This window comes from Camelina sativa, chromosome 15 (genome assembly GCF_000633955.1).
Source record: "Camelina sativa cultivar DH55 chromosome 15, Cs, whole genome shotgun sequence".
NCBI classification, from domain to species: Eukaryota; Viridiplantae; Streptophyta; class Magnoliopsida; order Brassicales; family Brassicaceae; genus Camelina; species Camelina sativa.
The window spans coordinates 25,153,039-25,164,129 of NC_025699.1; the positions used below are offsets into that span (position 1 = coordinate 25,153,039).

Genomic DNA, 11,091 nt, shown 5'->3' on the forward strand with positions numbered 1-11,091 from the left:
TTTCATTTAAATACCTTAAAGGAAAATGAAATCAGAGTGTTTGCCTATAACGAATAAATCTGTTTGGGACTTTAATTAACTAATCTTGAATGAAATAATATACTGGATCCGAAAAATATTATTCTGGAGTACAAACAGATCCGCGGATTTTTTTCCTTCTGTAGTCGGATATGTAAGGATCCGCGTCCCGACCCGGCAATTTTTTAAGTAATCGACCGAGGGTATTTTCGTCATTTAATGAAATCAATAGGTTAATTAGATTAAATTTTGTGATTCTCTAATCATTTTTAATGAAAAACCTACCAAAACCAAGTCATGGTCCATTTTTACTCTAGAGAGTACTTCTGCTTTAATAGTATAGATAAATAATATATTAAAAATCTGAATTCCAGCCAAAACTGGTATATCAGAAAAAAAAAAAAAGATATATCAGGAAATAATTGAAATAAGTGAAGAAAAAAAAAATCAAAATTAAAATTCTTCAGGAATGCTTCGTAACGCAGGAGTCCAACATGCCGCTCCTTTCTTCTCCCACACCTTGGCATGGTGTTTTCTTCGTAGTTGTATCAATCTTTGTTCAACCAACGACGCTCTTAAAACGTCGTCATCACCTTTGTAAATGAGCTTCTCCACGTCACATTTCTTTACCAACATTCTAATTCTGATCAGTCCATTCTCCTTCGTTTGTTCGTAAACAACACCGTTTCTCTTCGCCAGCTCTAATGCTCCGATCAAGTTGTTCTTCGTTAGCCGCTTGCTGCGAAGGTCCTTTACCAAACTTACCGCCCGGAATATACCTCGTTTGGATAGCAATGTCCTCTTCAGCTCCATATCTATAATTCTATTATTTTTTGTTTTTTTTTGCAATGGTATTGGAGATTTCTTTTGGAATCACGTACGTACGTACATGAGCATATATACTATGCTTTATATGGTCCAATACACCGGATCTAGCGCGTTATAATCAGAGATGGCTGGCTAATAATTGATTTAATTCGATTATTAGTGTATTTGACCAATGGCACTCGGTAATCATTGGTGTTAATTAACGAATATTATGTATTGAAATTAAATTCCCCTTGGTGATCGATTTCATGCAACCGGGTGTATTTGACTTTTGTATTTTAGTCCTTATAACAACTTTTGAAGTTTTGTTTTTTCTTCTACGAAATTAGTATTTTGTTGACAAATTGTTATCAGTCTTTTTAAACAGTCTCGCAAAAATTAAAATTGGTGTTTATTATATAGCAATTGTTTTTGAACATTGGGCAATTCATATATATTTTTTTTCCGGTTCTGACTTAGAGGATGTGGTTACAATTGCTAGAGTTTGTAGCAAGTTGGTAAGAATACAGCGTGTTTGTATTTATTTTAACGATTTAAATGACTAGTATAGCGATTGAAAATAAATGTATACGCTGCTAAACAATCCTAAAAGTTGACTACAAGTGTAAACGAGTTAATCCAAAATAAATGATGAAAATACTGATAACCAAGTTTCCCAATGATACTTATTTAGTTATTTTCCCTACTTTTTTTTTGGTTTGGGAAATATTAATTATTACCCCACAGCTACGGATAACTATCTAGCACAAACTAACACAATGGCACAATCACAATGGAGTAAAATATTGGGATATATATTTACATATTTATGTTATATTGTGAATATACTCTAATAGGGTTTAGGAATTTATATAGCTTGGTCTCCGAATTTAATATATTCTCGTTTTTCTTTGTATATATATGTGATGTAATGGTTTGAGATCAATTACACAAACATTTTGAATACCTAGCAATCTTAAGTTTGACATAGTATTAGAGCCAAACATCTAAATTTAGTTTTTCCGTTTTCGTGTTCTTGTTTCTCTCGTCTCACTTTGTTCCTTTGTTTTGTTTTCTAGTTTCTCTCATACGTCTGTTTCGTTTGATCCTTTTCTTCTTTTTGTTACCATGGCGGAAGAAAAAGGAATTGTTTCCAAGGCTTCTAACTCCACCATAGTCACGCCTTATACTTTGTCTTCTGCTGATAACCCCAGGTCTATGATCTCTTCGGTCATGTTGACAGGAGATAATTATTCTGAGTGGGCTACAAAGATGTTTAATGCTTTTCGAGCCAAGAGGAAGATCGGATTTACTAATGGATTAATCAATAAACCACGAGAGGCTGGTTGTTGGCTGGTTGCGAACATGAATCTCTCTGCGTGTGAGATCTACAGTGTCGTTTATTGAAGATGCATCTGATAAGTGGGAAAACTTGAAGAGCCGTTTCTCAGTTGGTAATAAAGTTTGGATCCACCAGATTGTATGTCAGTTGGTGTCTTGTCGACAAGAGGGTCAATCCGTTATGGATTACTATGGTAGACTTGTGACTTTGTGGGACGAACCGCAACAGTATCGTCAACGTCCTACTTGTACATGTGATGCTTCTGCTAAAATTGCAAAGGAAAGATGTGAAAGTTCATCAGTTTGCTATGGGACTTGATGAGTGACGTCTCTCTATTTTACACCTTTTTAACCATCTTTTTTTTGTCATGTTTTGCATTGTTAAGAGTCTGTACTTAGTGTTTTTAGGTCCTTAACCTTATATATTTGTATTTGGGTGTTTTAGAGTGTTGCATTGCTGCATTGTTGCATTTTGGATGAAAACATGTACTTTGGAGGCTAAAAAGAGCAAAAAGAAGGATTGACAAGTTGCACCTATCACAAGGAAGGATCTAGTGTCATTTATGGAGTTTACACAAGAGGATTTGAAACATCAAGAAGGAAAAGGGAGGCACCCGACCATACCACCCGACCATTGCCAAAGAGCACCCGGTCGAGTTCATGACGAGACCCTGAAATATCGACTCTCATGAAGCTTTTACGTTGGGATTCAGCTTCTGAGTTCTTCATCAAAGTTATAGGAACTCGAGTTAAATTTACAATGGTGGAAATTTCAGGCCAATCAGAGGTGCGGTTTAAGAGTTATCCTGTTTTAGTGACCGTATATACCTCCAGATCGAAGAATGGAACCACCCGATTGTCTATCCGACCATGCACCTGAAGTGGAGCTCGAGCCTAGCTTCGGATGCTTCGGATGACACCTGTTGAGGCTATGTCAAGTGGTTTCAATATATAAACCCCCTTTTAACCCATTTTCGAGAATCAAGCATTGAGAGCCGACTTTTACACTTTCCTTTGAGCAAATTTTAGAACTTAGCATCTATTTTCCAGTTTTTGTAGTTCTTTCAACTTGAATTATGTTTATATTTTACTACTGCTTCTTTCTAATAAATATTTATCTCTTTTTCATCTTTATGATTATGCAGTTTTTATTAATTTCTGGGTTTATGTTCTTTGCCATGAACCTTGAGTAGTGAACCAAAGTTTCTAGGGATGGGATATGCTAGTAGGTATTCTTAATCGATTAGGATGTTTTAGATTGAGTTTTTATATAAAAATACTCTTATGGATTAATGTTCTTAGTGCTAATTTCAAACCGAGAGGTTGAGATTAGATTTTAGGCATTTATGCACCAAGAGGTGTTCGATGAAATGCCTGAATCAACTAATACCAGAGTACTCACTTAGCCTAAAAAAATAGATGAGTAAAGAGTTTATTGACAATAGTGAATTGGATTTTAATGCGTGCTTGGTCATGTTTTTCTAACGAGAGTTGGGTAAGAGAGTGATTAGGGTTGATTGTTTCTGCCATGAGAGTGGATTAGCAAGGTTTAGAAATTCATTATCTAGGAAATAGATTGCTTGAGGCCTGTAAAATATTTTAGGTTGAGAGGTTTTATATATAGAAACCACTAGACCCTAGGGCCGCAACAACTATCATCTGAAGCATCTACCCAAAGCTAGGGTCGAGCACCTCTTCGGATTGCGCTTCAGGTAGTTCTTCTGCACAATCATTGTAACACCCCGACCTTAACCTCTTAGTGGGCCTCATGTCCAATCCCAGTCCATGGGCTCACCTTCCTTAATAGGCCTCACGTCTTCTCACTAGGCCCGTGAGCCCATCCATATCCCACGACCAGTTTTCTACGTCCGGGAGGTTTTAAAGACTTGTTACCATCTCTACAAATCACCACATAATCTTTCTCTGTGTTTTGTCCTCACTCGCACAGTTTCAACAGCCACTTCCTAGAAGGTCACACATCATAACACTACTCCAACATAAACACACTTAACTGTGAAGTTCTCTCAGGATCTTTAACCGAAAAGATATGTGCATTTTGGTGACATAGGTGACCAAATTAATTCTTTTAAACCTCTCCGCATCACTACAAGAAATATTGACATCAATAGCACACAAAAATGCTACTATAGGTATTTGGTAGCGTTTTCATAAACGCTAGGACATAAGGAGCTACAATAGCCCCCTAACATATCATAGCGTTTTTTAGTACGCTATGAAATGTTGACCTATTATAGCGCTACTAGTCCGCTATTGTACAATTTATTCTAGCTCCTTTTCCGTGCTATTGTATTTGTTTAATTTACATCATATATAATACATGATTCATTAAAATATAATTTGATTTAATTGATGAAAGACAATTAGATCAGAAAATATGAAAAGTTGACGAAGTCTAAACATACATATCAAAAGTTAACAAAATTTAAATATAAATATCAAAAGTTAACAAAGTTTAAACATAACAAAGACAATGAACTCTAAAGATTACAATCTTCAAGGAGCGTTGCCAGATCGAGAGGACCCTTCTACTTTTGGGCGTTTGTTTTGGATGTTTCAGATACAACTCTTGTACAGTGGATCAGTGTCTTCTTCGTCTACCTCGATGCGTATTAAGTAGCCTAGGTGAGCGAGAGATCGTCTGTACTCTAGCCTTGTTATCTCCTTCACATCATCATCCGCAGCACTTCCTTGACCTTGCTCACCTTGTTTTCTGATTTTCGGTATAAGGGTCTTTGCTGGGAGGCCACATATGATTCCTTTAGCTTCCATTGAAATCGTTTCTGCATTGTTAAAAATTATCCCATTAGTTTCGGTTTTTTTTTGTATCAACAATCAAAAGAAAGCAATTAATTTCAATCGAGTGAACAAAGGAGGAAATAAAAGACAAACCTGGTACAATCGATTACAATCAATACAAAGATTTCTAGATCCAAAACCTGGAAACGAGAAAAGAAGAAAAAGGAAACGAGAAGATCGTTAAATTTGGGACAGTAAAACGTTTTTTTGATTAGGAAAAAATGAGGAAAACAAAAGCTCTAAACCTTTTAGATCTGGCAGAGAATCGTCGAAGATTGAAAACCAGAAGCTGCGAATGAGTTTAATCGTTGATTATGTAGACAATAAAAAGTTATCGAGATGTACAAAAGTAAGAAAAGAAGGGTTAAGTAAGAGTTGATTGATGACCGTTAGATTGCATCTAATCGACGGTAGATATGAAGAATTTGGTGGTGCACACCTTAATCAATCAGCCAATGAAATAATTGTTCTAGTATTAACATGTTAACAGTATAATATTTTGTTATGTTTATTTGTATTAATTTTGAAATATGGTGAAAAAATAAATTAAATTAATTTGTTAAGTTCTACATTGTCTAATTCATGTTTTACTATACTTTTAAATTTATTTGGTAAGTTCTACATTGTCAAATTCATGTTTTATATACTAGTATACAATGCTTTCAACAAAGATATACAAATTTAGGGTATAGAGTATAGGGTTTAGGGTCCAGTATATGAATGGTTAATTGTGTAAAAATGAAATACAAATTTAAATTTCATATAAGTTTAATATAATATTAAACTTTAAATTAAATTTTTATTACTAAGAGATTGATTACATGTAGGGTTTAGAGTATATGGTTTAGGGTATAAAGTATAGGGTTTAGGGTTCAGTATATGAATGGTTAATGGTGTAAAAATGAAATACAAATTTAAATTTCATATTTTAGACTTAATATAATATTAAACTTTAAATTAAATTTTTATTACTAAGAGACTGATTACATGTAGGGTTTAGAGTATACAATTTAGGGGTTAGATAGTATAAGAATGGTGAATGGTGTAAAAAAATAGAAGTTTCATATTTTTTACTTTATAAAATTTTAAAATTTTATAAATAGAAGTTTTGTATGTTAAATTTGATAAAATAATTAAATTGCCAAATATTTTTTTTAAAATTGGTTTAGGGTTTAGTAAACGGTATTTTGACAATCCATGTATGATTATCTTATTTTCTAATTTTTTCCAAACTATTAGGAATATTTGTATATTGAATTTTTCTTTGTCCAAACTATATATATGTCCTATAAAGTTTTTTTTTATTGTATGTATTTTTAAATAGGTGTGAAACATTATATATAGAAAGATCCATTAATTAATTTATTCGAGCCAAGTAGATTAATATCTGAAAACATACATAGTCTGATTTATTAAAACCTTAGAATTCCAAATAAACATAGATCATGGAAAAACAAGTCTACGAACAAACATAAAAAACAAGGACATGTCTAAAACTTAGAAACAAGTTCCCCCATCTGTAACAGCTGTTGTCATTCCTGAAAAAACAGAATAAGTTAGCCATCAGTTGTTGTCAACATGTTTTCCACACATGTAAATTAAATATATACTAACCATTACTATTTTATCTTCTGACCAGGCAATAGAAGTTCCAAGTGCATCTTCCATATACTCGATTTCAGAAGATTGCCTCCAAACTGCAGCATCTTTAACAATCACAACATCAACCCATACTTGACAAGCATTAGGCCCCAAAGGAACGTGATGTACAAGTTGCTCAAGACTATTAGATGACCACCGTCCTTCAGCAACAACAACCTTCTTCCCGGATATATCCATCAACTTGCATTTTGAATTTGCTTTGAATATGAGACGCTTCAAGAACAACCAGGCAAAAAATGAAAGCATAACGCAACAGGAACAACCACAACAAATCATGCAAATTTTATCCACAGCCCAATCAAATAAGTACCTGTGATTTGCGACGAGGAGATGCCTCTAACAGAGTAGGTTTAGATTTGGTTGAAAGTTTCTTCAAAGGAGCTCTTGGAGTTACTGGAGACTTGTGATGTGTCTGTATTTTATAGGGTTTTAACTATAGTTTTTAGGATTGTTTTGGGTCTTTTCTTAGGTCCAAGTGTGCTTTTAGAGTCCTTTTTGTCTTTTGTGAGTCTTTACAGGTCCTAGGTGACTTTAGGAGGAATCTGAGCGTTCTGGGGATGAAAATATGCATATGGAGCTAAATTGGTTGAAGACTGATCGAGCTAAAAGGCAGATGGAGTGAGAGCAGAAATACGTTCCGGATCGACTGATCCTCGCGAGATCGACCAATCCCGTCCCCGACGCAATCTTTCCTTTTTCGATTTAAACCGACTTTTTAGGGATTTATTTTACTATTTAAGCACGGGACTCGACCCCTAGAAAAACAACTTTTACTCTACGCCGTTTTTGAGCACTTGTAAGCTTGGGAGAAGATCTCTTATCCTTTCTAACCCTTTGGAGAAGAATTCTGAACCCTATTATTTTCTCTTGCAATTTAATTATGATTTCTTCATCCTTGATTTGCTGTGCTTTGATTTCGATGTTTGAGTAGTCTCTCTGTTGGGTTTCGGGTTTCAAAAGGGGGTTTTATGATTTATTGATTTAGGTTGTTAGATTTGGGATTGATCTATTGTGTTCTTCATCTATTGTTGTTCTTATTGCTTAAACTAGATTAGCTACCTAGTTTATGATCTTAGGTTAAATTCATCTAGGCATCAAAAGTGTTGTTGAATTACTTGAAAGAACATAGATGAGCAAGGTGATCCTTAGCCAACGAAGGTTGAAGTTAAGGCACCTTGTGAACAAATCAAACTTGAACTTATTGCTTGCTAGGATTGTTTAGATTCAAACGACGGTTTAGGGTTCATTCAATTCCTTGCATAGAAAACTAATGCTGCGACAGTAGGTTGGTTTTATATTTGAGATTTGAGTTCAAGAACGGTTCCTAAAGCTATCCCAATCCATCACCTAATTTCGTGATCATAACCCTTGATTAATTCCCTGCGCCCAATGCTTTCTCTTAATTTTACAAACTCTTATTTATTTTCTGTTTTGTTCGGTTACTTGAAAAACAATCTTCTTATTGCTTTAGCTATACTCGGTCTAAATAGTTTCAAAGTGCATTGCTTGATCTCTGTGGATTCGACCCTAGAGTACTACGACGACACCACTAGATCGTGGTTGAGTGTGCTTTGGGTTATTGATTTAACTCTAGATCAATTTGGCGCCGTTGCCGGGGACCAAAACGTTGCCTTTGAAATTTTAGATTCACGTTTAGTCTAAGGTTTCTTTATTCTAGTTACTAACAAGTTCTTGCAACTTGTTTCTTTGTTTCAGGTGTATGCATACAAGGAGCAGCAAGAAAACTGATTTGCGCATACTAGGGAACAAGGAATTAGCACAGCTTGAACGTGAGAACCGGAGAGCAAAAGCCTAGACCAATTCTATGGCTGACGGAGAGAACACAGGGGCTAATCCGCCCAACCCTCAGCTTGGCATCATCCAACAACAGCAGAGGCAGAACCAGCAAGAGCAAGCTGTACTGAACCCACCTCCGAGGCAAGCCACCTTGAGGGATGAAGATGCTCAGAATAGGCTGTTTGCGAATCGATCTGCGATTCAACATCCCGCTCCTGCAAGGCAAGACTATGAGATTAAGCATAGTCTATACAATCTGGTTCAGAACCGTGTGTTCCACGGTTTACCATCGGAGAGTCCTCTGGATCACATTGAAGCTTTTGAGAGACTGACCAGTACGACGAGGTCCAATGGTGTACCCTATGAATATCTAATGCTGACTCTGTTCCAGTTCTCTTTGGCGGATAAGGCACTTAGATGGCTGAACCTGTTGGATGCTGGATCGCTCACCACTTGGGCACAATGTAGAGCAGCTTTCCTGAATCACTTTTACACCAAGTCACGTTCAGCCAAACTGCAAAGTAAGATCCTACATTCTCGCAAGGAGGCATGGAGTTGTTTTGTGAAGCATGGGAAAGGTTCAAGGAGTATCTTCGAGACTGCCCTCACCACGGTTACACCCAAGAGAATCTGATGAATATCTTCTATGGGGGCATCGAACAGAAGTATCAAATGGCATTGGACTCAACCAGCAAGGGAGATTTCTCCACTAACACCGCAAACGAAGCCAATGCACTGATAGAGAACCTTGCAGCCAGCAATAGCAATCACGGCACTGACTATGACCGTACTGTTTGGGTCAATGCGGTCGAGACTGATGCTATTAAAGATCTCACGGCCAAGGGGAATCTCCTGCTGAAAAGGGATCACCAAGTGGTTAACATGTGCGAGGAACAAGCTGGGGGATATGCAGACTTTGGAGCTGAGACATACCAGGAGGGTAAGGAGGAAGTAAACTATATGGGAGGACAAGGGAACTTCCAAAATCGAGGTTTTAACCAGAATTTTAGGAATCATCCTCATCTGTCCTACAGGAGCAACAATGTCGAGAACCCCCAGGATCAGGTCTACCCACCGTGACCTTAGCAGAGCAACTTTGCACAGGACTTCCAGAACAAGGGTACATGTTTTGGAGGATCGAATTTTCAACAGAAACCTCAGGTCAACAACTTCGCGCAAGGGTATCAACCGGTTGCACCGCAGGCAGCAGTCTCACAGGAGAGCAAACTGGAACAGATGATGCATGCTCTGATGGAGAACCAGAAGAAAAACACCACTGAGGTGACTGTCAAGATCGACAACATGTACTCTGAGCTGAATGGGAGAATTGAATCGTTAAATTCTCACATGAGAGTGTTGGAGAACCAAGTGGCACAATCCGCAGCTAGAGTCAAGGCACCTCCAGGGATACTTCCAGGGAAGAACGAGGCTAATCCAAAAGAGTATGTTAATGCCGTCACCCTTCAAAGCGGCAAGGAGCTTCTGGAACCGCAACAGAAAGCAGGGAATGACCAATCCAGCGGCGGGACTGACCAGTCTAAAACACAAAATCAGGAAGGTAACCATGACGAAGTTCTCAACAACATTACTGATGATGTTGTAAAACATGGATCAACAGTTCCTGAAGAAAAACAACCCAGCGGACCACAACAACCCTATGCACCCAGACTACCTTTACCTACTCGCCGCAAGTCAAAGATTCAAGAGCGAGAGTATAAGAAGCTGAAGTCAGTAGTAGGAGAGGTTCAAGTTAGACTCCCTTTCATCGAAGCAGTAAGGATGGTTCCAGCTCTTAAGAAGTATATGAAAGAGATTCTAACAGACAAGCTCAGTCTGGAGAAGGGAGTGATGTACCTCACACAAGAGTGCAGTTTTATGCTCCAAAATCGAATGCCTGATAAATGTGGGGATCCGGGACCATTTACCTTGCCTTGCACGATAGGAGATCTCAAGTTCATCAAATGCCTCTACGACCTAGGAGCGAGCGTGAGCCTTATGCCACTCAGTGTTGCGACGAGACTTGGACTCTACACCTTCAAACCGACCCAAGTCACCCTCGTCCTAGCTGATCGTTCCACTCGACGTCCATAAGGAGTGTTGGGGAACCTACCAGTGCAGATTGGGAACTGCTACATTCCTACAGACTTCATTGTTTTGAAACTTGATGAGGAATCCTAAGAACCAATCCTACTTGGAAGACCCTTCTTTTCCACGGCTGGTGCGATGATAATCGTTAAAGAGGGAAAGATCGACTTGCACATGGATGATTTGATTTTGAGGTTCAATCTGGAGAAAGCAGCTAAGAAACCTACAATTGATGGTCAAACCTTTTGGGTTGATACAATAGGCGAAATAGCGGATGAGCTTTATGATGAGGTGTGTACAAGTGATCATCTAGCTGTCGCATTGACAAAGAAGGAACCAGAGCTAGGATATCTGTTTGAGGAGACTAAGAAGTTGGCCAGAACACTCGACGCTACAACAGTTCTGAAACATGAAGTCTTATTCGTCAATTTGTACCCTGGACTGACTGATCCGAAAGCTGGACTGACTGATCCAGCCCCTCTTGTGGAAACACCCAATAAGGGCGGTGGATTGACCGGTCCAGACGATAGATCAGCTGATCTCGAAACTAGCTCTGGGACCAAA

The 11,091-nt window shown here is 37.7% G+C and overlaps 1 protein-coding gene across 1 annotated transcript; it reads left to right on the forward strand.

The window, feature by feature from the left end:
- Positions 9,115-10,533, forward strand: LOC104748776. The gene is made up of 2 exons (XM_010470370.1): positions 9,115-9,507; positions 9,595-10,533. Exons 1-2 carry the CDS (start codon positions 9,115-9,117, stop codon positions 10,531-10,533), a joined length of 1,332 nt encoding a protein of 443 aa, XP_010468672.1.

Excerpts from the sequence above, each read along its gene's own strand:
- LOC104748776 (XM_010470370.1), top strand. The coding sequence starts at position 9,115 with ATGGCATTGGACTCAACCAGCAAGGGAGATTTCTCCACTAACACCGCA. Across the intron at positions 9,508-9,594 it reads TCGAGAACCCCCAGGATCAG|AAACCTCAGGTCAACAACTT; the intron begins GTCTACCCACCG and ends AATTTTCAACAG.